Source organism: Manis javanica, chromosome 11 (assembly GCF_040802235.1).
Source record: "Manis javanica isolate MJ-LG chromosome 11, MJ_LKY, whole genome shotgun sequence".
Taxonomy (NCBI): domain Eukaryota; kingdom Metazoa; phylum Chordata; class Mammalia; order Pholidota; family Manidae; genus Manis; species Manis javanica.
In genome coordinates this window covers 112,692,836-112,720,335 of record NC_133166.1, presented here as the reverse complement: position 1 = coordinate 112,720,335, position 27,500 = coordinate 112,692,836, and the positions used below count along the sequence as shown (strand labels likewise).

General features: G+C 62.0%; 1 protein-coding gene across 1 annotated transcript; it reads left to right on the top strand.

Moving 5' to 3' along the window:
• Nucleotides 1–463: 463 nt before the first annotated feature.
• On the top strand, nucleotides 464–27,500 carry MUC5AC (mucin 5AC, oligomeric mucus/gel-forming). The gene is made up of 47 exons (XM_073217738.1): nucleotides 464–491; nucleotides 671–932; nucleotides 1,224–1,338; nucleotides 1,656–1,746; nucleotides 2,451–2,560; nucleotides 2,688–2,901; nucleotides 2,999–3,124; nucleotides 3,347–3,464; nucleotides 3,616–3,785; nucleotides 3,942–4,066; nucleotides 4,478–4,547; nucleotides 4,626–4,763; nucleotides 4,843–5,007; nucleotides 5,360–5,454; nucleotides 5,901–6,027; nucleotides 6,269–6,524; nucleotides 6,602–6,654; nucleotides 6,935–7,035; nucleotides 7,268–7,419; nucleotides 7,531–7,669; nucleotides 7,767–7,880; nucleotides 8,023–8,202; nucleotides 8,914–9,153; nucleotides 9,343–9,499; nucleotides 9,880–10,008; nucleotides 10,156–10,318; nucleotides 10,736–10,779; nucleotides 10,872–11,060; nucleotides 11,736–19,325; nucleotides 19,595–19,803; nucleotides 20,342–20,516; nucleotides 20,833–21,083; nucleotides 21,197–21,380; nucleotides 21,807–22,020; nucleotides 22,370–22,551; nucleotides 22,878–22,965; nucleotides 23,059–23,162; nucleotides 23,374–23,405; nucleotides 23,698–23,869; nucleotides 24,234–24,335; nucleotides 24,592–24,629; nucleotides 25,041–25,163; nucleotides 25,271–25,369; nucleotides 25,749–25,868; nucleotides 26,037–26,091; nucleotides 26,189–26,303; nucleotides 26,836–27,500. Exons 1-47 carry the CDS (start codon nucleotides 464–466, stop codon nucleotides 27,101–27,103), a joined length of 13,992 nt encoding a protein of 4,663 aa, XP_073073839.1. The 3' UTR covers nucleotides 27,104–27,500.

Below are 27,500 nucleotides of genomic sequence, written 5' to 3'. Positions count from 1 at the left end.
TGGAGAGAGGGGTGGGCGAGGCGCGGCCCCTGGCTGGGCCGCATGCTCCAGCGTGAGGGGAGGCTTCGGCAACAGGCCCAGCCCGTCTCGGTCTGCATTGCCCCAACCGGCTCAGAGGGCGGCTCACTGCGCCTGATGCCGGCACCCAAGGGATTGTCTTGAGTCGCTGATGTTGACTCAGGTGTTTCTGAGATTCTGGGTGGGAGGAGCCCCACATGCAAGCAGAGTGCTCAGGGCCCTGTGGGCCTGAGAACCCCAGGGGTCCTCTGAGGGCGAGAGGTCCGCAGAAGCCTCTGCTGCCAAGGTGCCCCGGTGGGTGGGCACACAAGGCAGAATTGGGAGCCTCAAACGGCCAGTTTGGGTGGGGGTGGTGGAGACCCCCACCTCTGTGGTGTGTGTGGCCGGTGGGAGTGGGGCCCGTGCATCACTCAGCTCCGTTCCTGCAGGCAACCCGGCCCGTGGGATGACCATCCTCCCACCTCTGGTGCGAGGTGAGTGAGACCCCACGAGGCAGGGTTGGGGGGCGCCTGCGGCAGCCCAGCCCCCCCTCCCTCAAACCCGGGGGCCCAGCTTTCTGGGTGGGTGAAGGCGTACAGGACCCACGCAGATGCCTGGAAGCCCTGCCCCCAAGTGGCAGCAAGTCCCAGAGCACTGGCTGCTTGGCCCACAGCCCAGAACCCGGCACACAACGGGCGCGTGTGCAGCACCTGGGGCGACTTCCACTACAAGACCTTCGACAGCAACGTCTTCCGCTTCCCCGGCCTGTGCAACTATGTCTTCTCCGCGCACTGTGGCGCTGCCTACGAGGACTTCGATGTCCAGCTCCACCGAGGCCAGGAGTCCAACACCACCACGCTGAGCAGGGTTGTCATGAAGATCGACGGCATGGTGGTTGAGCTGACCAAGAACTCCACCCAGGTCGACGGCCACCTGTGAGTCTGGGCCCCGCAGAGGGTGAGGGCATTTGTGGGGGTGGTGGGGGACTGTGGGGCAGTCCTGGAGAGTGGAGTGGACGCGGAGCTCCCCAGACCCCTGTGCCCTGCCTGCCCACCCCTCCAGAGATCCAGGCCTCTTGCTCTGCCCGTGGAAATGGGCCCCTTCCTGATCCTGTGACTCCAGGGTCCTACCGGCACGGTCCATGGGGACCTCCCTGCCTACAGTCCAGACCCCACTGTCCCTCCTCGTGTGCCACTTGGCGCCTCAGCTGGGCTCTCTCTCTGCAGAGTTCAGCTGCCCTTCAGCCAGTCCGGGGTCCTCATCCAGCAGGGTGGCGGCTTCCTGAAGGTGGTGGCCAGGCTGGGCCTGGTCCTCATGTGGAACCAGGATGACAGTCTCCTGGTGAGCTGGGGGCTGGGCGTGGGCAGGGGGTAGGGGGCCTGGGCAGAGCCAGGTGCGCGCCTGCAGCCAACACTGCTCCCAGGGAGGGAGGAACGTGCTCCGCGGAGGGCGAGGAGCCCGGGGGTGTGGGCGTCTCCTCCGGGGCGGGTCCCTGCTCACAACGCGGCTCCAGGGAGCGCGTGGGGAGGGTCCAGGGCTGGTCTCCTCGCTGAGGAGCCCCCCCACCTCCAGGGGAAGTCTGGCTCCTCCTCCCATCTGTCCGTCCATCCTGACGGCCGGGGAGGCCAGCGTTTGACATGTCCTCTCCTCTGTACCAGCTGGAGCTGGACACCAAGTACGCCAACCAGACCTGTGGACTCTGTGGAGACTTCAACGGTGACCCTGTCCTCAACGAGTTTGTCTCCCACGGTGAGCCCCACGTGTCCCCCCCCCTCTGCTCTAGCTCCTCCCATTGCACTCCCTGCAAGGCTGTCTTCCAGGGTCCCAAGCCAGATGGCTCCACCTGGGGGGCACGGATGCACACACACACAGGCCTGCACTGGTGTGCGGTTCCAACATGCAGACATGCACACACGCATAGTCCCGGCACGCACGTGCACACACAGTCCCGGTCACCTGCAATCACAGACCTCCTCCCGGTTGGACCCTGCCACTGCCTCTTGGCCCTGGAGTCCACCGCCAAGCCCTGGCCCTGTGTGACTGTGCCAGCCGCAGCCCAGTCTCCGCGGCCCCACCAGGCCCGTGAAACCTCACATGATGCCCACATATAAGGGGCTTCCAGCCGTGGGGAACTGAGCTTGTCCAAGCATCCAGCGGCCCTGGCTGGGCAGGAGCTTTGCAGGCTGGGCCAGGCTCTGAGGACCATGGGGGCTTAGGGGTCCTCTCTGGCTCTCCAGGCTTGTGCCTCATTTAATGAGCCTCAGCACACCGTCCTACAGCTGCAAACACCTGGGTGGCCCCTCACTTCATCCCCAGACCCCCTGAATGTCTGCATAGCCACTCGTAACCCAGCAGTGTGGATGGGGGTGGGGAGGCAGGGTACCGGGACGCCTCAGGTGCTGTGGGGAGCATGGCAAGGGCCACGGGAGCCTGAAGGAGGTGCGCCTCTGCAGATGTCAAGCTGACCCCCGCTGAGTTTGGGAACCTGCAGAAGATGGACGGCCCCACAGAGCAATGTCAGGACCCTGTCTCTGCACCCCCAAAGGACTGCTCCCCTGATTTTGTAAGTGCCAGCGTGAACGGGGTGGTGTGGGGCGTGTAAGGTGGGTCCTGTCCCTGCAGAAGCGGCTGAGGTACTGGTGGCAAGGGCCAGAGCCTGGACTCAGCGTGGGCTCCCCACTGTACCCCAGGGCGTCTGCAGGGAGGTCCTGGGCAGCCAGCTCTTCTCAGGCTGCAACGCCCTGGTGGACGCCAGCAGCTATGTGGAGGCTTGCCAGCACGACTGGTGTCATTGTGAGCACGCCAACCGGACCAGCTGTGTGTGCCACACCCTCGCCGAGTACTCCCGCCAGTGTGCCCATGCCGGGGGGCTGCCCCTGGATTGGCGGGGCCCCGACCTCTGCCGTGAGTGCCCCACTGGCCTGTACCCTGTTGCGCTGACCTGCCTCGTCCCAGAGGCAGGGGCAGGGCGTGACGCAGGCCACGGGCTGTTCTCCTGCAGCTCAGACCTGCCCCGGCAACATGCAGCACCGGGAGTGTGGCTCGCCCTGTGCCAACACCTGTTCCAACCCGGAGCGCGCCCAGCTCTGCGAGGACCACTGCGTGGCCGGCTGCTTCTGCCCCGAAGGTGAGACAGAACCCCACATCCGCCAGTCTCCCAGGAACCATACACATGCCTTCTGGCGCCCCAGGCAGCTGGCACTGTCACACGGGATCCGGGAGGGAAGGCCCACAGTGTCCCTGGGCCCCTGGGTCTGAGGAACCCCTGTGGGCAAAGGGCTGTCCCCTCCACATGCTTATGCAGTGGATGCAGCCCGGCACCTGCCACACAGCCTGCCTTCTTCTGCAGGGATGGTGCTGGATGACATTGGCCGCACTGGCTGCATCCCTGTGTCCCAGTGCTCCTGCGTGTACAACGGGGACACCTACGCTCCGGGGGCCGTCTATGCCACAGACTGCACCCGCTGGTAGGCCCCTGGCCCCTGCCCCGTGGCTCTCCTGGAAGCTGTGGCTGGGTGTGGGCAGCTGGTTGGCCCCAGTCTATGCAGGCCTGGGCAAGACCCCCATCCAGCTCTGGTGTGGAGGTGCTGGCACACAGGGGGTCTCTCGCGCTCTCAGCACCTGCTCCAGCGGCCTGTGGAAGTGCCAGGAGGTGCCGTGCCCGGGAACCTGCTCTGTGCTGGGAGGCTCCCACTTCTCCACGTTTGATGAGAGGCAGTACACAGTGCATGGGGACTGCAGCTACGTGCTGGCCAAGGTGCGGGGCCCCGGCTCTGACCGGCACGGAGGTTTTCCGGACCACACTTGGGTTTTTGCATGGGTCCATGCCCAGCACTCTGGTCAAGGCGGTGTGGTGCTCTGCACCTGGGCCATCCGGGCGTTTCCAGGGTGGGTGGGGATGGAGGGAGGCAGCAGGGGCTGGGGGCTGCTGGGCTGAGGTGGAGGACCGTGTCTGCAGCCCTGTGACAGTGGTGCCTTCGCCGTGCTGGCCGAGCTGCGCCGGTGCGGGCTGACGGACAGCGAGACCTGCCTGAAGGGCCTGACGCTGAGCCTGGGCCGGAGCCAGACGGTGAGTGTGGAGATGGGCCTGGGGTGCCTCGCACCACGGCGTCTGCCTGAGCCCTTGACCCTGGCGTGGACTCGCTGTGCCTGCTTCTCACGGGCCTTCTGAGTGATCCCACCTCAGGGAGGGTCACCAGAGCCCCTGCCTGCCCAGGGACGAGGGCAGCTCGGCTTCTCTGCTGAAGGTGACTTCCCCTTTTACAAAGTCACTTCGGTTTTACGTGGCCAAAAATGCATCTCCTCACAGAAAACAGACAATCAGGCTCAGCTCAGGGCAGACGGGGGCCACCAGCCCTCCGAGTGGGAGCCGTGTCCGGCAGGCCGGGACTCATGGGCACATTTCCTAGCCTCTGGGGCTGCTGGGTGGCATTGGCAGAGCCCTGGCTGGGCCTGGAACCCTGCTCTGTGCTGCCCCTAGGCCATCGTGATCAAGGCCAGCGGGGAGGTGTTTGTGAACCAGATCTACACCCAGCTGCCAGTCTCAGCAGGTGAGGACCCCCTCCCAACCCCCCCACCGAGGGTCCTGCCCTCACATCCACTGAGACCTTTGACATCTGTGTCCGTAGGCAACGTCACAGTCTTCAGACCATCCACCTTCTTCATCGTTGCCCAGACCAACCTGGGCCTGCAGCTGGCTGTGCAGCTGGTACCCACCATGCAGGTGTTCCTGAGGCTGGTGCCTGAGCTCCGGGGGCTGACCTGCGGTAAGAGGCGCCGCCCACCCTGCACGTCCGCGCCCACCCTCGGAGCCCCTGGGCCTCATGCTGACTCCCGTGTCTCCAGGTCTCTGCGGGAACTTCAACAGCAACCAGGCAGACGACTTCCGGACCCTCAGCGGTGTGGTGGAGGGCACGGCTGCCGCCTTCACCAACACCTGGAAGACCCAGGCCGCCTGCCCCAATGTGAAGAACAGCTTTGAGGACCCCTGCTCCCTCAGCGTGGAGAACGGTGTGTGTGCCAGGGCCCCCAGCTTCAGAGGTGTAGGCCGGGACTCCCCTCCCCACTCGACCCCGAAGTGGGGAAGTCGGGTGGGAAACCTCACCAGCATGTGTGTGTGTTGCAGCCCAGATAAGGTCTGCAGAGGGACCAGGGTGTTGCAGGTGGGCCAGGTGGCGGGCAGAGGTCAGGCCTTGGCACCAGGCTGGGGGCTCCTGGGAAGCGGCCTCGGAGCGGCTGCAGAGAACTGCTTTGTGTGGAGCGCTAAGAACTCCTGGAGGAAGGAGGTTCGCACACGGGCCCGCGTCCGTCCGTCTGACAGCACCCGCCCTGCCTGCTGACCGCCCCTCCTCCTCTCCTGCAGAGAAGTTTGCTCAGCACTGGTGCTCACGGCTGACAGACCCCCAGGGCCCCTTCTCCCAGTGCCATGCCGCCGTGAACCCTAGCTTCTACTACGCGGTGAGCCGGCCCACTGCCTCTCCCCTTCAGCCAGGGGGCCACCCCCAGCAGGTCCCGAGGGCCCTGGCGGCAGGGTCCAGGGCCAGCTGGTCTCCTGGGAGGTGTTCCCCTGGCCCTCGTGCCTGATTCACATCCCCTGTGTTTGAGCCCCAGGCGTTTGCAGCCTCCTGGGCTCTGGCGTCTGGACGAGAAACCAGTGGCTGCCGATGGCTCTTGTGTCTGGGGCTGAGCACATGGGCTGGGCCTGCAGGGTCACAGAGAGAAGGGGCTGTGTGCTTCCAGTGCCTGCCCAGCTGGGGAGCTCAGCTCCAGGACACGCTGCAAGGGAGTGGGGTCCCTGGTGCAGGCCTGGGAAGGGGTCCTGGAGGGGAGGGGGCAAGGGGTGGCACCGGGGCTGCTTGCCATGCGTGGGCTGGAGTCCCTAAGAGCCAATGGCCCGTCCCCAGAACTGCATGTTTGACACATGTAACTGTGAGAAGAGTGAGGACTGCATGTGTGCCGCCCTGTCCTCCTACGTGCGTGCCTGCGCCGTCAAGGGCGTGCTGCTCCGTGGCTGGAGGGCCGGCGCCTGCGGTGAGTGTCTGGGGCCAGCTCCGCCTCCAGGTGGGGTGGGGTGGGGCAAGGTGCTCTACTCAGTGTTCCCCGGTGGCTGGAGGAGGTGCTCCAAAGGCCCCCTGAGCACGGGGCTGGGAGGCCAAGGAGCGTCCTGGCCACAAGAGGTGGGCCTGGCTTGGAACAGGTGGGTGAGCAGGGTGCCTGGGGCAATGACTGCCTGCTCTGTCCTGAGTTTTGCCCCCTTCCTGGCATCCTGCAGCAAAGCGCATGGCCACCTGCCCCAAGTCCATGACCTACCACTACCAGATCAGCGCCTGCCAGCCCACCTGTCGCGCCCGGACCGCTGAGGACGTCACCTGCGGCATTGCCTTCGTGCCCGTGGACGGCTGCACCTGCCCCCATGGCACCTTCCTGGATGACTTGGGCAAGTGTGTGCCGGCCACCAGCTGTCCCTGCTATCACAGGGGCTCTGCACTGCCCAACGGGGAGTCGTTGCATGAGCACGGGGTCATCTGGTAAGAGCCTGCGCTGCGCAGGTGGGGTGGGGGGGACAGGACAGTCTGGGGACCCTCTGACCACCCTCTCCTCTCAGTACCTGCACACAGGGCACCCTGACCTGCATTGGAGGCCACGCCCCTGCCCCAGGTGAGCCCAGGTAGGGGAGGGAGGGCAGGGGAGTGGGGCATGTGAAGCTTCGGGGTTGAATGCCCCAAGTCAGCAGGGTGGAGCTGGCCAGTGCCTGTCAGGCCTGGCCTGTGCCCTCTGGGCTCAGAGAGGGCGAGTGGGCACACTGCCTATGGGTTCATGCACACACCAGCCAGCCATGCCCCAGGCTGCCCAGACTCGAGTATGCAGCAGCTATGTCCCTCAGAGTGAGCCTGGCGGGTGGTGGTCCGGGTGCCCTGAACGGCCCTTCCCTCCCCAGTGTGCGCCCCACCCATGGTCTACTTTGACTGCCGCAATGCTACGCGTGGGGCCCTGGGGGCTGGCTGTCAGAAGAGCTGCCACACCCTGGACATGGACTGTGTGAGTATGGCCCCCAGGGACCCTCCACCTGCAGACCCTCACCACACCTGTGGAGAAGCCCACATGGGCAGCTCCTGGGGAGCGCCCCTGCTGGGGTGCTTGCTTGGCCCACCAGTCCCTCTGCAGACCATCTGGCTGGGCGCTGGCCCCAGTGCAGTCCCTGGGGGACCGTCCACTGCTGTGTGGCAAGCTGTACCTGGCTCTGCCCACTGAACCGTCTGCTGTCCCACAGTACAGCCCCCACTGCGAGTCCGGCTGCCTGTGTCCCGATGGGCTGGTGGCCAACGGCGAAGGCGGCTGCATCGCTGAGACTGACTGCCCCTGTGTGCACAATGAGGCCAGCTACCTGCCTGGCCAGACCATCTGGGTGGGCTGCAACACATGGTATGTGTGTGGGGGGGTCGCCCTGCGGCAGAGCGCAGCCTGGTCAGGCCCCTGAAAGGTCCCCCTGGGACGGGACCCTGCGGCTGGGGCCTGATGGGCAGCCCCCTGCAGCACCTGCAAGGACAGGATGTGGCAGTGCACAGAAAAGCCCTGCCTGGCCACCTGCGCGGCTTATGGGGATGGCCACTTCATCACCTTCGACGGTGCGCGCTACAGCTTCAGCGGGGACTGCGAGTACACACTGGCCCAGGTACGCGGCCCCACTGCCCAGGGTGCAGGACACCCATTTGGCCTTCCGGTGGGGAGGGGGCAGGGCTGGCCTCACCCTGGACCATCCTGCTCCCTAGGACCACTGTGGCGGGAATAGCAGCTTCCAGGACACCTTCCGCGTGGTCACTGAGAACGTCCCCTGTGGCACCACAGGGGCCACCTGCTCCAAGGCCATCAGGATCTTCCTGGGGGTGAGTAGGGGGTTGCAGGGCCAACAGGGAGCCCCAGGAAGGTGGCACCTGCACGTCCCAGCCGGGATGCACCCCAGGGCCAGTGGGCCTGCTGGAAGGCGGTGGGTCCTCGCGAGGCACTGAGAGGCCGCTCCCCCCGCAGAGCCACGAGCTGAAGCTGAGTGACGGCAAAGTGGGGGTGGCCGAGAAGAGCGCGGGCCGGGAGGCGCCCTACACCATCCGCCAGATGGGCATCTACCTGGTGCTGGACACCACAGCTGGCCTGGTGCTGCTGTGGGACAGAAGGACCAGCATCTTCCTAAGGCTCAGCCCCGAGTTCAAGGTGAGGCGGCCAGGCCCAGGGCTGGGGCAGGGGAGACTGAAGACACAGGGACAGAGAGACAGGGAGAGAGAGACAAGGAGGGCGAGGTGGCAGGAGACCTTTTGCTACGTGTAGTGTCTGTCCCGTGGCTGCCGGGACAGATGCCCACAAACCCGGGGCTCCTGGTCTCTGGAGCCGGAAGCCCAGGCGGGGCCTCGGGGGCCACACTCCCTCTGGAGCCCTGGCGCAGGGTTCCTCTTGCCTCTTCCAGCTCTGGGGGCTTGTGGCCATGTCCCCCCAGTCCCCAGAATTTCCTGTCTTCACTTGCTCCCATCTGCAGAGACCCTGTTTCCACATAAGGCCACACACCTGGGTCCTGGGTCAGAGCCTGAGCCTGACTTTGGGGGTCCCCACTGAGCCACAGTGAGGTGCCCCACTGTGCTGTTTCTCTCATGCCCCCTTCCTCCAGAAGAGGCTGGGGTGTGCCCCAAGGCCCTGGATGTGGAGGGGGCTGTCAGAGAGCCCCCCTCTCTCAGCCCTCCTTGACCCAGGGGAGGGTGTGGGGTGAGGGAGCCTGAGGGCTGGGGAAGGGCATATGGCCCCCCATGCTGGCCCAGAGCCCCCACCTCCTTTGGTGTCTACAGGGACGCTGCCAGGGGGGAGCTGGGTGCCCTGCAGTCACCCTCCTGGGCTGGCCCTGTGCTCCAGCTCCACCTCTCTCGGCATCTGCAGGGGCGCATCTGCGGGCTGTGCGGGAACTTTGATGGCAATGCCGTGAACGACTTCACCACACGGAGCCAGTCCGTGGTGGGCGACGTGCTGGAGTTTGGCAACAGCTGGAAATTCTCCCCATCCTGTCCTGATGCTCTGGCCACCAGGGACCCCTGTACTGCCAACCCGTACCGCAAGGCCTGGGCCCAGAAGCAGTGCAGCATAGTCCACAGCGCTACCTTCGCCACCTGCCATGCCCATGTATGCAGGGTGCTCCTGGGAGCCTCGGGAGGAGGGACTGATATGGGGGCAGCAGCATGTGGGCATTGTGTGGGCCATGTGTCTGCTTTCCCTGAGCTCCAGGGAGCCAGCTGAGGTCGAGAGCAGGCCCGGCCTGGTCCCCCAGGAGCCTATGGCCAATGCCAGGTCCCAAGCCCCTCTGTCCATCAGGTGGAGCCAGCCAAGTACTACGAGGCGTGCGTGCAGGACGCGTGCGCCTGTGACTCCGGGGGTGACTGCGAGTGTTTCTGCACGGCCGTGGCTGCCTACGCCCAGGCCTGCCATGACGCGGGCATGTGCGTGTCCTGGCGGACCCCGGACCGCTGCCGTGAGTGCACACGCGGCCTGCCAGTGGGCGGGGACATGCGGGAGGGAGAAGAGCAGAGCGCTGATTGATGCGTGCCTGCTGCTGGGAGGGTAGTAAGGGGAATGAACCGGGTGGGGGTTGCTGATGTGGTAGAAGTTCTGGACCCAAGGGCCCGCAGAGCCCCTGCCCCCGGCCCCGCTGGAGTCCCCCAGGCCCACAGGTGGCACCCCTGAGGAGCCATGGCGACTGCGAGCTGGGCCCCCTCTCAAGCCCTGCAGGCCACACTGAAAGCACAGGGGAGGGATTGGCTTCAGAACAGCCCATGGGGTTTGGTCAGGGTGGGCTGCTGGGCGGCCCTCCTGGCTGAGGGCCTCCCTCTGAGCGTGCCTCCTCTCCTCTAGCTCTCTTCTGTGACTACTATAACCCCAAGGGCCAGTGTGAGTGGCACTACCAGCCCTGTGGGGTGCCCTGCATGAGGACCTGCCGGAACCCTCACGGCCAGTGCCTGCAAGATGTGCGCGGCCTGGAAGGTGGGTAGCTTCCCAATGTCCCGCAAGGGACGGTCCCTGGGGAGCCCCTGATTGGGGCTGAGGGCTGTCTGGGGACCTTGGGACCCTCAGTGGGACTTGAGGTGTCTTTGGGGGAAGCCTCATGCTCTGCACTGGTCTGGCCCACAGGTTGCTACCCCAGGTGCCCGCCGAAGGCCCCCATCTTTGACGAGGACCAGATGAAGTGTGTGGCCAAGTGCCTGGTCCCGACCCCACCTCAGCACTGCCTCATCCGGGGCAGGTCATACCGGCCGGGAGCAGCTGTGCCCTCCGATGAGAACTGCCACTCCTGGTGAGCCGCTTGGCAGAGGGGCCTGGGGTGCAGGGGGGTTCACCGCCCCCCCCGCAGGGCCTCACCCTCAGGAAAGGAGGGACCCTGGGGGCTGGGTTTCCTGCGGGTCCCACCAGGGGGCTCCCAATGTAGGATGGGGTGAAGGGCAGGGGCGTAAGCAGGGTGGGTCGGAGAGGACATCCCCACCCTGGGACAGATGCCCTGGCAGGGACACAGCCACTGGACACCATGGGGCCCACTGGCTGTGCTGGACTCTCGCCTCCTTTGCCATTGTTGGAAGGGGTGCCCAGAGGGCAAGTCCACCCCTGGGCCTGAGACGTGGCCCCTAGGGCACCCTGTGGGGGCTGCTCCTGCCCATGCCCCCGCATGAAGGGATGCCTTGCACCCCCAGACTTATCCTCTTCCTTCCGTCACCAGCATTTGCACAGAGAGCGGCATGCAGTGTGCTTACGACGCCAAGGGTGAGTGGCAGAGTGGCCTTCCCTGGGACTGGGGTTTTGGGGCTCCCGCCTGCACCGCAGCCCCCTGATGCGCCCGCCCTCTGCTCCCACAGCCTGTGTTTGCATCTACGGTGGGCGGCACTTCCATCGGGGGGAGGTCATCTACCATACAACAGATGGCACGGGGGGTTGCATTTCTGCCCGCTGCGGGACCAATGGCACCATCGACCGGATGGTCTATGCCTGCGGCCCCACCACCCCCGTGCCCCAGACCACCTTCTCCTTCTCCATGCCTTCACCGGGTAAGGCAGACGTTCCCGAGTGGGGCTGGCCCTCGCCCAGGGAATGGGAAGGGGGATCAGGAACAGGACAGAGGCTCTTTCCCCTGCCAGTCATCGCACAGCTGGGAGGATCAGCCTCCCTGGGTCTCCCTGGCAGGACAGGGCTCCCAGAATGGGGCAGTGGCTGTGGGTGAGGTGCCCCAGGCTGGGCTCAGGGGGAGGGCCACTGACAGCACCTCGCGTGGGGGGTTCTTCTCCCAGGCACTGCCATCTTCTGACCTGACGCTCCACCAAGTGCCAGGCAGCAGAGTCCTCTCCCCCTCTGGTGGGGCATCTTAGGGCTTTCTCACAGCTACCCCAAGAGTGAAGACCCCTGAAACTGGCTTCGGGGCACTACACATACAGATTCTGCTCAGGGTGTGCCAGGGGGCAGCCTTTCCTTCAGTGAGATTGATTCACCCATTAATTAAACTGCTGTGTGCTCCACGCTGGCATGTGCCTGGCACACCCTAGGGTGCCCCCTCTCCCCAAGCCCCTTTCATGGGTGGAGACACGTAGGCAGACTATTACAAGTGAAACCCCAAGGCAGCTGGCCGATAGGGGGAGCAACAGACGATGAAGTGGGGGGTCCCTTAGGACCCCAAGAGAGGGCTGGACCCTGATGCTTGGCCCTTCTGCCCTCTCTTCATCCCTCAGGTGTGAGCTCAACACGCCCCAGCCCCTTCAAGAGCACAGTGCCCACAGGCACTCTGAGCACGGTCCCACCTACCACCACGGGCACGTCCCCCAGGCTGGCATCTTCAGTGGCCTCCACCTCTCCCAGCCTGGGCTGTGGGGAAGATTGCCAGTGGTCACCCTGGCTGGACATCAGCCATCCGGGCCGGGGCATCGACAGTGGGGACTTCGACACACTGGAGAACCTTCGGGCCCATGGGTACCGGGTCTGCCAAGTGCCAAGGGAGGTGCAATGCCGAGCTGAGGACGTTCCTGAGGTGCCACTCCAGGTCCTGGGACAGCGTGTGGACTGCAGCCCGACGGTGGGGCTTGTCTGTTACAACAAAGACCAGCATTCGGGGCTCTGCCTCAACTACCAGCTCAGGGTCCAGTGCTGCTTCCCCCGAACCTGTGCCACCTCCAGTGGTCACACCGCCCCCACCCCTCCTGCAACCATGCTTGGGAACACCACAGGCACACGTCCGACAGGGAGCCCACCTTCCCCAGCCCCTGTCACCACAACTAGCAAAACACCTACCCCAGGTGCCTCTACGCCTGTTCCAGGTACAACTACAACTGCAAAATCAACTCTCCCAACCCCGAGACCACCACCACCAGTTTCAACAACAGCTTCAACAACTTCTGTGTCTGCCCCAACTCCATGGTCCATGGAGCCAACCTCACCTGACACCAGCCAGGTCACCTGTTCACAAGTCCGGTGCACCTGGACTCGGTGGATCGACGGCAGCTACCCTAAGTCAGACAGGAACAGTGGAGATTTTGAGACTTTTCAAAATTTGAGATCAAAAGGGTATAAATTCTGTGAAAGGCCAAGTAATGTGGAGTGCAGGGCACAGATCTTCCCAAACACCCCACTGGCGGAGCTGGGGCAGGATGTGGTCTGTGACAAAAACGTAGGGCTACTGTGCCTGAACAAGGACCAGCTGCCGCCGATCTGCTACAACTACGAAATCCGGATCCAGTGCTGTGAGCCCGTGGATGTTTGCACAGGACCCACCAGCCATCCGGTAACATCATGGACCAAACGCTACACCTCAAAAAAACTTAGTGCAACCCCTGTGCCAGTACCCAGCATGACTCCTGTGCAAACAACCAGCCCAACCACTCTGCCAACAATAAGCACCTCTGAGCCAACCCCCAGCACAACCTCTGTGCCATCAAGCAGCCCGACCTCTGTCTCTACACCAGTGACGACCGCTACCAACTCCATGTCCACCCCCTGCAGGCCCCAGTGCACGTGGACCAAGTGGTTTGACGTGGACTTCCCATCCCCTGGCCCCCAAGGAGGAGACATGGAAACCTTCAGCAACATCATCAGACGTGGGGAGCAAATCTGCCGCCTGCCTGAATTCATCACCCACCTGGAGTGCCGAGCCGAGAATCACCGCGAGGTCAGCATCGAACAGCTGGGCCAGGTGGCGCTGTGCAACCCTGACGTGGGCCTGGTGTGCCGCAATAGCGACCAGAAGGGAAAATTCAGGATGTGCCTCAACTATGAGGTCCGCGTACTGTGCTGTGAGCCCAGGGGAATCTGCCCATCCACCATCACTCCTTCCACAGGACACACCACCTCAAGTGTGAGCAACATGACGCTGACAGTGTCCACCACCCGCGTGAGCGCATCGAGTACAACCTCTGTGCTGACAAGCAGTCCAGCTTCTGTGCCAGCCACCCACTCAACCTCTGTGTCAACCAGCAGCCCAACATCGGTGCCAATAACCAGCACCTCTGTGGCAACCTCTAGCCCAACTTCTGTACCAATAACCAGCATGACCACTGTGCAAACCACCAGCCCAATCTCTGTGTCAACAATCAGCCCAACCCCTCTGCCAACAACAAGCACTTCTGTGCCAACCTCCAGCACAACTTCTGTACCAATAACCAGCACAAACCTTGTTCCAACAACCAGACCAACCCCTGTACTATCAACCAGTGCAACACCTGTGACGGTAACCAGTACCTCTGTGCCAACCTCCAGCCCAACTTTTGTACCAGTAACCAACACAACCCCAGTTCTGATGACCAGCCCAACCTCTGTGCCTATAACCAGCATGACAACGGTGCTGATAACCAGCACAACCTCTGTGCCAATAACCAGCACAAATCGTGTGCAAACCACCAGCCCAACCTCTGTCACAACTTCCAGCACAACTTCTATACCAATAACCAGCACAACCCCTGTTCCAACAACCAGCACAACCTCTGTACTATCAACCAGTGCAACACCTGTGCCAGTAACCAGCACCTCTGTACCAACCTCCAGCACAACTTCTGTTCCAATAACCAGCATGACCCCTGTGCAAACCACCAGCCCAACCTCTGTGACAACTTCCAGCACAACTTCTATACCAATAACCAGCACAACCCCTGTTCCAACAACCAGCACAACCTCTGTACTATCAACCAGTGCAACACCTGTGCCAGTAACCAGCACCTCTGTACCAACCTCCAGCACAACTTCTGTTCCAATAACCAGCATGACCCCTGTGCAAACCACCAGCCCAACCTCTGTGCCAACTTCCAGCACTACTTCTGTACCAATAACAAGCACAAACCCAGTACCAATAACTGGCACAAACACTGTGCTGATAACCAGCACCTCTGTGCCAACCTTCAGTACAACTTCTGTACCAATAACCAGCACAAGCTCTGTTCCAATCACTAGCTCAACCTATGTACCAGCAACCAGTGCAACACCTGTGCCAATAACCAGCACCTCTGTGCTAACCACCAGCACAACTTCTGTACCAATAACCAGCACGACCATTGTGCAAACAACCAGTCAAACCTCTGTGTCAACAACCAGCCCAATATCTGTGCAAACAATAAGCAGTTCTGTGCCAACCTCCAGCACAACTTCGGTTCCAATAATCAGCACGACCCCTGTGCAAACCACCAGCCCACCTTCTGTCTCAACAATCAGCCCAACCCCTCTGCCAACAACCAGCACCTCTTTGCCAACCTCCAGCACAACTTCTGTACCAATAACCAGCACAATCCCTGTGCAAACGACCAGCCCAACTCCAGTTCTGATAACCAGCCCAAGCTCTGTGCTTATAACCAGTACAACACCAGTGCTGATAACCAGCACAACCTCTGTGCCAATAACCAGCACAACCCCTGTGCAAACCACCAGCCCAACCTCTGTGCCAACCTCCAGCACAACTTCTGTACCAATAACCAGCACTACACTTGTTCCAACAACCAGTCCAACCTCGGTGCCGATAACCAGCACCTCTGTGCCAACCTCCAGCACAACTTCTGTACCAATAACCAGCACAACCTCTGTGCAAACAAGCAGCCCAACCTCTGTCTCTATACCAGTGAAGACCACCACCCACCATGTGCGCTTCAACTGCAGGCCCCACTGCACGTGGACCAAGTGGTTTGATGTGGACTTCCCATCCCCCGGCCCCCAAGGAGGAGACATGGAAACCTTCAGCAACATCATCAGACGTGGGGAGCAAATCTGCCGCCTGCCTGAATTCATCACCCACCTGGAGTGCCGAGCCAAGAACCACCGCGAGGTCAGCATCGAACAGCTGGGCCAGGTGGCGCTGTGCAACCCTGACGTGGGCCTGGTGTGCCACAACAGCGACCAGAAGGGAAAATTCAGGATGTGCCTCAACTATGAGGTCCGCGTGTTGTGCTGTGAGCCCAGGGGAATCTGCCCATCCACCATCACTCCTTCCACAGGACACACCACCTCAAGTGTGAGCAACATGACGCTGACAGTGTCCACCACCCGCGTGAGCACATCCAGTACAACCTCTGTGCCGACAAGCAGTCCAGCTTCTGTGCCAGCCACCCGCTCAACCTCTGTGTCAACAACCAGCACAACATTTGTGCCAATAACCAGCACAAGCCCCATGCAAACCAGCAGCCCAACCTCTGTGCCAACCTCCAGCACAACTTCTGTACCAATAACCAGCTCAACCCCAGTACCGATAAACAGCACAAACACTGTGCCAATAACCAGCACCTCTGTGCCAACCTCCAGCACAATTTCTGTACCCATAACCAGCACAACTCCAGTGCTGATAACCAGCCCAACTTCTGTATCAACAACCAGTGCAACCCCTGTTCCAACAACCATCCCAACCCTTGTGTCCACCACCAGCTCAACCCCTCTGCTAAAATCCAGTACATCTGTGCCAACCTCCAGCACAATTTCAGTACCAATAACCAGCATGACATCTGTGCAAACCACCAGTCCAACCTCTGTATCAACAGCGAGCACACCTGCACCAACTTCTAGCACTTCTGTGCCGATAACCAGCACAACCCCTGTGCAAAGAACCAGCCGAAACTCTGTATCAAAAACCAGCCCAACCCGTGTGCCAAAAACCAGCATCTCTGTGCCATCCTCCAGCCCAACTTCTGTACCAATAACCAGCACAATGTCTGTGCAAACAACCAGTCCAACTTCTGTGTCAACAACTAGCATAACTGCTGTGCCAACCTCCAGCACAACTTCTGTACCAATAACCAGCACAAGCCCTGTTCCAATCACCACCTCAACCTCTGTACCATCAACCAGTGCAACACCTGTGCCTATAACCAGCACCTCTGTGCCAACTGCCAGCACAACATCTGTACCAATAACCAGCATGATCATTGTGCAAACAACCAGTCAAACCTCTGTGTCAACAACCAGCCCAACATTTTTGCGAACAATAACCACTTCTGTGCCAACCTCCAGCACAACTTCTGTACCAATAGTCAGCATGACCCCTGTGCAAACCACCAGCCCAACCTCTGTGTCAACAATCAGCGCAACCTCACTGCCAACAACCAGCACCTCTTTGCCAACCTCCAGCACAACTTCTGTACCAATAACCAGTACAAACCCTGTTCCAACAACCAGCCCAACCTCTGTACCATCAACCAGTGCAACACCTGTGCCAGTAACCAGCACAACTGTGCAAACCTCCAGCTCAACTTCTGTACTAATAACCAGCACAACCCCAGTTCCGACAACCAGCCCAACCTCCGTGCCTATAACCAGGAAAAATCCTGTGCAAACCACCAGCCCAACCTCTGTGCCAACCTCCCGCACAACTTCTGTACCAATAACCAGCACAACCCCTGTTCCAACAATCAGCCCAACCTCTCTGCACATAACCAGCACCTCTGTGCCAACCTCCAGCACAACTTCTGTACCAATAACCAGCACAACCCCTGTTCCAACAACCAGACCAACCTCTGTGCCAACAATGAGACCAACCTCTGTGCTATCAACAAGTGCAACACCTGTGCCCATATCCAGCACCTCTGTGCCAACCTTCAGTACAACTTCTGTACCAATAACCAGCACAAGCTCCGTTCCAATCACTAGCTCAACCTCTGTACCAGCAACCAGTGCAACACCTGTGCCAATAACCAGCACCTCTGTGCTAACCACCAGCACAACTTCTGTACCAATAACCAGCACGACCATTGTGCAAACAACCAGTCAAACCTCTGTGTCAACAACCAGCCCAATATCTGTGCAAACAATAAGCAGTTCTGTGCCAACCTCCAGCACAACTTCGGTTCCAATAATCAGCACGACCCCTGTGCAAACCACCAGCCCACCTTCTGTCTTAACAATCAGCCCAACCCCTCTGCCAACAACCAGCACCTCTTTGCCAACCTCCAGCACAACTTCTGTACCAATAACCAGCACAATCCCTGTGCAAACGACCAGCCCAACTCCAGTTCTGATAACCAGCCCAAGCTCTGTGCTTATAACCAGTACAACACCAGTGCCGATAACCAGCACAACCTCTGTGCCAATAACCAGCACAACCCGTGTTCCAACAACCAGCCCAACCTCGGTGCCGATAACCAACACCTCTGTGCCAACCTCCAGCACAACTTCTGTACCAATAACCAGCACAACCCCTGTGCAAACAAGCAGCCCAACCTCTGTCTCTACACCAGTGAAGACCACCACCCACCATGTGCACTTCAACTGCAGGCCCCACTGCACGTGGACCAAGTGGTTTGATGTGGACTTCCCATCCCCCGGCCCCCAAGGAGGAGACATGGAAACCTTCAGCAACATCATCAGACGTGGGGAGCAAATCTGCCGCCTGCCTGAATTCATCACCCACCTGGAGTGCAGAGCCGAGAACCACCGCGAGGTCAGCATCGAACAGCTGGGCCAGGTGGTGCTGTGCAACCCTGACGTGGGCCTGGTGTGCCGCAACAGCGACCAGAAGGGAAAATTCAGGATGTGCCTCAACTATGAGGTCCGCGTGTTGTGCTGTGAGCCCAGGGGAATCTGCCCATCCACCATCACTCCTTCCACAGGACACACCACCTCAAGTGTGAGCAACATGACGCTGACAGTGTCCACCACCCACGTGAGCGCATCCAGTACAACCTCTGTGCCGACAAGCAGTCCAGCTTCTGTGCCAGCCACCCGCTCAACCTCTGTGTCAACCAGCAGCCCAACATCAGTGCCAATAACCAAAACCTCTCTGGCAACCTCTAGCCCAACTTCTGTACCAATAATCAGCACGACCACTGTGCAAACCACCAGCCCAACCTCTGTGTCAATAATCAGCCCAACACCTCTGACAACAACAAGCACTTCTGTGCCAACCTCCAGCACAACTTCTGTACCAATAACCAGCACAAGTCCTATTCCAATCACCAACCCAACCTCTGTACCATCAACCAGTGCAAAACCTGTGCCAATAATCAGCACCTCTCTGCCAACCACCAGCACAACTTCTGTACCAATAACCAGCATGACCCCTGTGCAAACCACCAGCCCAAACTCTGTGTCAATAATCAGCCCAACACCTCTGCCAACAACCAGCACCTCTGTGCCAACCTCCAGCACAACTTCTGTACCAGTAACCAGCACAACTCCAGTGCCGATAATCAGCCCAACTTCTGTATCAACAACCAGCACAAACTCTATGAAAACAACCAGTCCAACCACCGTGTCAACAACTAGCTCAACTTCTGTGTCTACCTCCAGCACAACTTCTGGACCAATAACCAGCAGAATCTCCATGCCAATAACAAGTCCGACCTCTGTCTCTACACCAGTGATGACCACCACCAACCCCATGTCCACCTCCTGCAGGCGCCAGTGCATGTGGACCAAGTGGTTTGACGTGGACTTCCCATCCCCCGGCCCCCAAGGAGGAGACATGGAAACCTTCAGCAACATCATCAGACGTGGGGAGCAAATCTGCCGCCTGCCTGAATTCATCACCCACCTGGAGTGCCGAGCCGAGAACCACCGCGAGGTCAGCATCGAACAGCTGGGCCAGGTGGCGCTGTGCGACCCTGACGTGGGCCTGGTGTGCCGCAACAGCGACCAGAAGGGAAAATTCAGGATGTGCCTCAACTATGAGGTCCGCGTGCTGTGCTGTGAGCCCAGTGGTAGCTGCCCTGTGACCTCCGTGACCCCTTATGCAAGTTCATCTACCAAGCCCTCGACCCCTCCCGTGTCTGCCTCGGTGGTTTCTACCATGGCTCCGTCCAGCTCCTTGGTGCCATCCATCCCTACATGCTACTGTAGTGTGTCTGGCGAGCTGTACCCTGCAGGTAGGTGAACCTGTGTGTGCTGTGTGCTGCCCCGCTCACTGGTTTTCCCTCACATAAAGTGTAAAGGAGAGGAGAGGCCCTTGTGTGGGCCAGAAGGGGATATGCCCACAGGGTGACCGGAAGGCAGCTCTGGCGACTCAGCCCATTTACATCTGGGTAGAAAGCCACCCAGCAGGGCAGCCGTAGAGTGGACCTCTAGCCTGTGGTGCTGCCCTGCTGTGCCCCTCCCCAGAGTGGCCCCATAATGCCACCTGTTCATTGTCTTGCAGGAGCCATCATTTACCAGCAGACCGACCTCCTTGGCCACTGCTATTACGCCGTGTGCAGCCTGGACTGCCATGTGGTTAGGCGGACGGACTCCACCTGTCCCACCAACAGGCCATCACCACCCCCAGCTACCTCTCTGCCCAGGTCCTCTACCTGGACCCCTGTTCCTGTCACTGAGCAGGGATGCCCAAATGCTGTCCCCCCGAGAACGGTAAACTTCCACTTCCCCCTTTCTTGGGGGGTCTCAAGGGCTAGGGCAGAGATCCCCCAGTGTCCTTACATTTAGGTTGAGGGCTGAAGTGGGCATGAAAGTTGGTGACTCTGGGCTGAGGCAGGCTGGCCATTGGAGGTGGCTGGTTTTGGTCTGCCAGGACTTGTGGAGGGGGCTGCTTGCTGGTTAGCCAGGAGCACAGGGCCTGAGGATGGGACTCTGCTGCTTGCAGTTGGGGTGTCTGGAGCTCTGACAGGGATGGACTGCCAGGGAGGGCCACGGAGTTGGAGCAGGGCCGGAAGGAGACTGGGCCACCTGCGCGTGGGGAACTGGGGGGAAATGGGCATTGATGGGAGGGGACAACCTTCCCACTGCTGCAGACCCTCCTGCCAGCCCTTTGCTTGGCGGGTTGGGGGCAGAAGGGGGCCGGGCGCAAATGCTGGCTCCAGTTGCATGCACTTGTGCTGGTGTCCCCGCGGGCTTCTCTCTAAGGAGGGACCACAGGCATCACAAGACCTGAGCACCTCTTCTTCCACAGAAAGGCGAGATCTGGCCCATGCCCAACTGCTCCCAGGCCACCTGCAAGGGCAACAACGTCATCACCCTGAAGCCACGCCCATGCCCCCAGGAGCAGATGCCCACCTGTGCCAATGGCTACCCTGCCGTGAGGATGTCTGAGCAGGACAGCTGCTGTCCACAGTACCAGTGCCAGTGTAAGCCAGTGGCTGGGCGGGCAGGGCACGGGGCTACAGGTGCTATGCGGGGACGCAGGTGGGTTGGACCCCAGGAAGAATTCCCAGCAATGAGGCAGGAGACCCGTGGGGTCCAGGCTGAGCCCACAGCCCCCGGGCCAGGCAGGGTGGGAGACGTGGGAGCCCGGCCCTGCCTCTGGGCCTCATCAAGCTCCTGCCCACAGGATCCCAGAAGGTGGGTCAGAGCCCCTGGGGCCTGTCCCCTCAGTGGCTTCTGGGGCGGGGCCGGGTGGGGAGGGCCCCTGCCGGCTGGGTCCAAGCTGCTGCTGGCCCGCAGGTGTGTGCAGCGGCTGGGGCGACCCCCACTACATCACCTTTGATGGCACCTACTATACGTTCCTGGACAACTGTACATACGTGCTGGTGCAGCAGATCGTGCCCGTGTACGGCCACTTCCGTGTGCTCATTGACAACTACTTCTGCAACTCCCTGGACGGGCTGTCCTGCCCACGGTCCATCATCGTGGAGTACCAGCAGGATCGCGTCGTGTTGACCCGCAGGCCAGTCCTTGGGGTGCTGACCAACCAGGTGGGGACGCCCCTGGGCAGTTGCGCCGTGCACCGGGGGTGGGGGCTGAGGAGCCGGGCAGCTGCTGACGGCCCACCTGGCTGTTTTCCCTGCGGCTGGGCGGCCGTGTCCAGATCATCTTCAACAATGAGGTGGTCCAGCCTGGCTTCCAGAAAAACGGCATCGTGGTGTCCCAGATCGGCATCAAGATGTATGTCACGGTGCCCAGAATCGGCTTGCAGGTCATGTTCACCGGCCTCATCTTCTCTGTGGAGGTGCCTTTCAGCAAGTTTGCTAACAACACAGAGGGACAATGTGGTGAGTCCCCGCCCTGGCATTAAACGCCAGTGAGTGTCCAGTGTGGGGAGGGTCACTGGGTACATCTGCTGGGGCCATGTTCTTGGCTGGGCGGTGAGGTTCCCATGTGGGACTGAGCCTGCATGTGTTTCTGCTTTCTGGCTGCACCAAGAACATGCCAGTCAACTGGGCACAGGGCCTGGGTCACATGCCCCACATCTGAAGCTCACACTTGGCTGCCCTCCACAGGACTGCCCCCAGGGTCAAGCTTACTGGGGACAAAGGGAAGCACAGAAAGGTTGGGGGCCTGAGCACAGGCTCCCCAGCCAGCCTGCTGAGTGCAGCCCGGAGACACTATGGCCCTGTCCCCAGCTTGGGGACACTGGCCCTCAGAAGGGTGGGGCGGCTCTGCCATCCCCAGCGGGCCTGACCCCACTTCCCCGCCAGGCACCTGCACCAATGACCGCAGGGATGAGTGCCGCCTGCCCGGGGGCACAGTGGTGGCTTCCTGCTCTGACATGTCTGGCCACTGGAAGGTGCCCAACCCTAACCAGACATCCTGCCTTGGGCCTCCGCCGACGCCCTCCACGGCCTGGCCCATGACCCCACCCACAAAGGCACCATGCCTGCCTTCACCCATCTGCCAGCTGATCTTCCACAAGTGAGATTCTGGGGGGCATGTGGGGGTGGGGAGGGTGGTCAGCGCTGCTTTGAGGGCTGGCAGGAAGGGTCTGTGGGGGCTCCCAAGGAGAGGGCCCTGGAGAGGAGAGCTGCCCATGGGGCCAGCCTTGGGGCAGGTCACAAGTAGTGGTCCGCTGCTCACGGGCGCCCAGCGTAGGGCTGGACCTGTCAGCACCCTGGCAGCACCGGGCTTCAGGGCTGAGGTGGAGGCCTGTGGAGAATTTGGGAAAGAAACAGCCATGCCTCTTGGGGTGGAGGGAGGGGAGCAATTCTCAGGCCCTGGGGGAGCCCGGTGTGGAGCCACCCCTGACCTGTGCCTGCCTGCACAGCCATGTCTTTGGGTCATGCTATGCCGTGGTCCCCCCGGAGCCGTACTTCCAAGGCTGTGTCTTTGACCAGTGCTACATGCCCGCTTCTGACATGACGTGCTCCAGCTTGGAGCTGTACGCATCGCTCTGCGCATCCCATGGCGTGTGCATTGACTGGAGAGGCTGGACCAACCACACGTGCCGTGAGTGCCTGCTTGGCCACGGGACCCGCGGCCCATGGGGCAGCGGTGTTGGCTGTGGCGGGCAGACACTCTGGGCTCACAGTCAGGGGTTGGGCTTCCTGGAGTGGGGAGGGCTAGGCCCGGGCAGAGTGCACAAGGTCCCTGGAGAGGAGGGAGTGGTATCGGGTGAGGGGCCAGGCTGGAAGACAAGGGTGGGGCACAGCCCCCCAGCAGGTACCTGGGGCCCCAGGAGCCCCTGCCAGCTGGGCCAGACAAGTGGGGCTGGGCCTGGGGGTCTTCTCCTGGCCAGAGCCCTCGGCCTCAGGTGCTGCATCTCCGCCACACAGCCTTTACCTGCCCTGCTGGTAAAGTGTACCAGCCCTGTGGCCCGGCCGACCCCTCCTACTGCTACGGGAGCAGCAATGCCAGCATCGGGTATGCACTGCCCTCCCTCCTGGGCCCACCCAGAGCCCCCAGGCTCCCCCAGGAAGTCACAGCCAGCAACCACCTTCCCCACAACCCTTGCAGGGCTCTCCAGGATGCCGGCCACATCACGGAAGGCTGCTTCTGTCCCCAGGGCATGACCCTTTTCAGCGCCAGCTCTGAAGTCTGTGTGCCCACAAACTGCTCCAGTACGTCCCCGTGAGCCGGGCATGGGGCTGGCAGGTTGTGTCTTTCCCCTGAACACCAGGACCAGTTGCCCCTTGGGGTCTGTGCTTCCCTGCCAGCCCCTGGGGTGTCTGCCATGGCCTGGGTCCTCTCTGGCCTGACCAGGGTCCTGTCCCAAAGGGCTGGGCCTGCGGCTGCCCAGTGATGACCGGTGACCATGCTCTCTCCCTGCAGGTTGTCTGGGGCCCCATGGGGAGCCTGTGGAGGTAAGTGTGGCACACTTGGGGACCTGGGGACTTCCTCTCAGCACCAAAGGCTCAGAGGGAGGGGCAGGGAGGCTCCCCCAGTAAGACTGGAGGCTTCTGTGTGGGGCTGCCTGCCAGGTGGTCCTGGGAGGGGCATGGGGTGAGCAAGCGGAGGCAGGGGTGGGGAGATCAGGCACCCACACAGCCCCATGGCCCTGGCCTCGGCTGCAGGCTCTCAGCTCCCCCTGCCAGCTGGGCCGCAGGCAAGTCGCTGATCTGACGGCCCAGGGGTCACATATCTCCACTCTTGCAGCCAGGCCACAAGGTCACCATCGACTGCCAGGAGTGCACCTGTGAGAACGGCACTCACATGCTGAGCTGCAGGTCACAGCCCTGCCCGCCGCCCCCCGCCTGCCGCACGCCTGGCTTCGTGCCTATGCCTGTGGCCCCACTGGCTGGCCAGTGCTGCCCCCAGTACAACTGCGGTGAGCCTGAGTCACTGCTCGCAAGGGCTCAGGGCCAGCCAGCTTCGCCCACAAGGTCCATGGGAGGTTGGGTTACCCGGAGACGGCCCACTCAGCCTTCACAAGGGGGCATCAGCCTCTGAGGGTCCTGAGGTGCTTACACCTCGCAGGCAAAACTGAGAAGGAGTGGGGTGTGTTGGGGGAGTGTGGGTGCTGGGGGCACAGGGCTCCTCCACCCAGGCTGACCAGAGCCCTCGCCCTTGGTGGGGGCTGTGCTCCACGGGTGGTTAGCACTCCTGGAGACACTGGGGTGGCACTGGGCCCAGGTGGGAGCAGCACGGGGTCAGACAAAGGCCCCTGAGCACCCCCTTCCCGCCCCAAACAGCCTGCAACACCAGCTCCTGCCCCGCCCCCACGGACTGTCCTAAGGGCTCCCACCGGGTCTTGGTCTATGAGGATGGCGCCTGCTGCCCGAGCCAAAACTGCAGTGAGTATCCTGCCCAGCCACCCAGCTGCCCGCCAGGCCTGGCCCCAACCCTTGTGGGTGCTTATGCTGTGGACCAGCCTTGCTCGGGGTAAAACCGGGAGCCAGCTTGACCTCCTCTGGCCTATTGCCCTGGGACCAGGCCTGCTGTGGTGATAAGAGTGGGCACCTGAGTGCTTGGGAAGCTGGGAGGGCCGAGAGCAGAGGGCAGAGGGCAGAGGGCAAGGGTGGGTCTGAGACCTGCTTGTCTCCTGAACAGGCCCTAATGGCTGCAACATCAATGGCACTTTGTACCAGGTAAGAACCGGCGGCGGAAGGTCAGGACCCCCTTGGTGCCCGGGAAACCCAGAATTCCCTGCCGCACCCGCTTCTCCCCGAGGCTGGGCCTCCCAGCAGTGCCAGGATCATTGTGAAGCATCCAAGGCCTGAGGTCACCTGATGGGCTCGCTGCCTTGGCACTAGCAGGGCGGGCGGACACAGATGCCCTGGCTGTCCTGAACGTGTGGAGGGAGCCCAGGCCTCGGTTCCACCCAGCAGATCCTCTAGGGCCAGGTGCCCCACGCATGCAGGCAGAGCCTTGGGGGCCCCCTCCAGGAGGCACTGTCGACCAGGGGACTATTCAGCCTAGCAGGTGCCAGGCCTGGAGGGGGACGTCCAGGGAGGCAGGGCCTCCGAGCTCACTAATGCTGGCGCCCTGACCCTCCCTAGCCTGGCGCTGTGGTCTCCTCCAATCTGTGTGAAACATGCACGTGTGAGGTGCCCGGTGGCCCTCAGTGGGGCATGTTCACAATCTACTGCAAGACTGAGATATGCAGCCCCCACTGTCCCCTGGTGAGTGCCCCCTGCTCCTCCGCACCCCACACTGCTCCCCAGTCAGTGCCCCCCACCCCGGGACAGCAATGGCTGGGGCTCCGGCCCACCGTCCCTCACTCACACAGGGCTTCGAGTACCGGGCACAGAGCGGGCAGTGCTGTGGCATGTGTGTGCAAGTGGCCTGTGTCAGCAATTCCAGCAACAGCCCCGCCCAACTCTTCTATGTGAGTAGTGGCTGCAGGGTGGCTGGGGGCACTAGGGACTTGGGGTGAGTCCTGGGTGGGGCAGGCCACAGCCTCTGGACAGGCTGGGGACAAAGCCAGCACACTCCCTCTCGGAGCGCCAGGGAGGCTGGGATCAGGGCCAGGCCCCACCCCTGCCTGTCTGGAGGGCCTGTGCAGAGCGTAGTGGCAGCTGGGGCACTGAGCGGGCAGGGTCCTGGCACACTGGGGTCCTTGGGAGTGTCACTGCAGGGTGTGTACCTGGCAGAGGCCCAGGGACTCTTTGGAGGCCCACAAGCTAAGGGGTGCCTGGGTAGGGGGCACAGCAACCTCCCCTGCTGTGGGGAGGGGTGCTCACCCTGCTGGCGGGGCCTCCTTGCAGCCTGGCGAGTCCTGGTCGGACCCGGGGAACCCCTGTGTGACTCACAAGTGCAAGAAGCACCAGGACGGGTTGGTGGTGGTGACCACGAAGAAGGTGTGCCCCCCACTCAGCTGCCCTGTGGTGAGTCTGGGACCCACCCGCCCAGGTCAGGGTAGAGAGCACAGTCGGTCAGCTCGCCCAGTGCCCACAGGGCCGCCGCCCTCTGCCCAGGGCACGGTCCACTCCCGCACCCGTTCCCCATGTCGGGCTGGGCTGCTCTCTCCCTGATGGCGGGCCTTTGTCCCACAGACCCAGGCTCGGCCGAGCATGGATGGCTGCTGCCCCTTGTGTCGCCGCCCTACATGTGAGTGGGCGTGTCCATGGGGGTGGCTGATCCCGCCCATGTGGGAGGCCTGGGGCACCGGGGCCTGACCCTCTGCTCTGCTCCGGGTCCCTCCCAGGTGAATCCTGCGCCAGGAGCTACCAGCACCAGGTTATCAGGAAATGGGGCTGCAGCTCCCCTGGGCCTGTGCGTCTCACCTATTGCAAGGGTCACTGCGGGGCCACCAGCTCCATGTACGTGAGTTCCTCCTTGGCTGCCACACACACAGGGCACTGTCCACAGACTAGCTGGCAGTGGGTGTAGTCGGGTGCGCCCAGGGCTGGGGAGCCAGGCGGACGAGGCCGGAACCACGAAGGGACAGTGATTACTACCCCAGGTGGCCTGAGGTGCAGACAGGGAGCAAGTGGCGGTCTTGAGGCTCGACCAGGGGCTGGGGCTGGCCTTTGGAGCGCAGAACGACTCCTTTGTCCAGTGAGCCCTGGACTGGGTGTCCTCCTTGGTGGCGTGTGGAGCTGCCTCCCACAGGTTGCTGAGAGTCCACTGTGTGTCCCTCCCCAGCCCTGTGGTCAGCCACGGGGCTATTCAGACCACTGTGGTTGGCGCATGACAGCGGCTGTCAAACACTGGCCAGGGCGCCTCCAAGGGCAGGTCGTGGCAACGCCATTCAGCGTCTAGCAGCCGTGGCTGGCACGCAGTGTCTGCGGGGTCTCAGTGGGCTGGGGCAGCTGCCAGGCAGCACTGGGTGCTGAGCAGGCCTGCCCACAGGTACTCCTGGGAAGCCAACAGGGTGAACCGCAAGTGTACGTGCTGCCAGGAGCTGAGGTCCTCGCTGAGGAACGTGACCCTGCTCTGTGCCGATGGCTCCAGCCGCATCTTCAGCTACCCTGAGGTGGAGGAGTGCGGCTGCGTGGGCCTGCGGTGTGGCTCCCACGGGTACCTGGACCACTTGCAGGCGCTGGAGCCCGAGCAGAGCCAGCAGGCAGAGCACGGGGACCAGAGAAGGGGGGCCCCGGGGCCCAGGCCGCTGCCTTAGACAGACCCGAGGCCTCCCTCCTCAGCAAGCTCACCCCGATTCCCGCTGCCTCAGCTCCCAAGGCCAATGGAACCTGAGCCTTGGTCCACAGGACCCGAGTCTGGGATGCACCAGCCACCCGCCTCCTCCCCCTGCAGGGTCCAGCTGACCCTGGATGTGCAGCGGCCCTGACTGACCCACAGCTGCCTGTCAGGAATAGCCTGGGGCGGGCGGTGGCTCCTCTGGTGGGGGGCCTAGCCTGCTCTTCCCAGGACTTAAGCATCACAGAAGGGTCTTATCAAGGACTGTCACTCCGACTTGGCGACTGGCTGCTTGGCAGCCATTGGGAGGACAGCCTTATCCCTACCTCGGCCCTTGGCCTCAGGAAAAGGCCAACTGGTTTCACAAATACACTTGG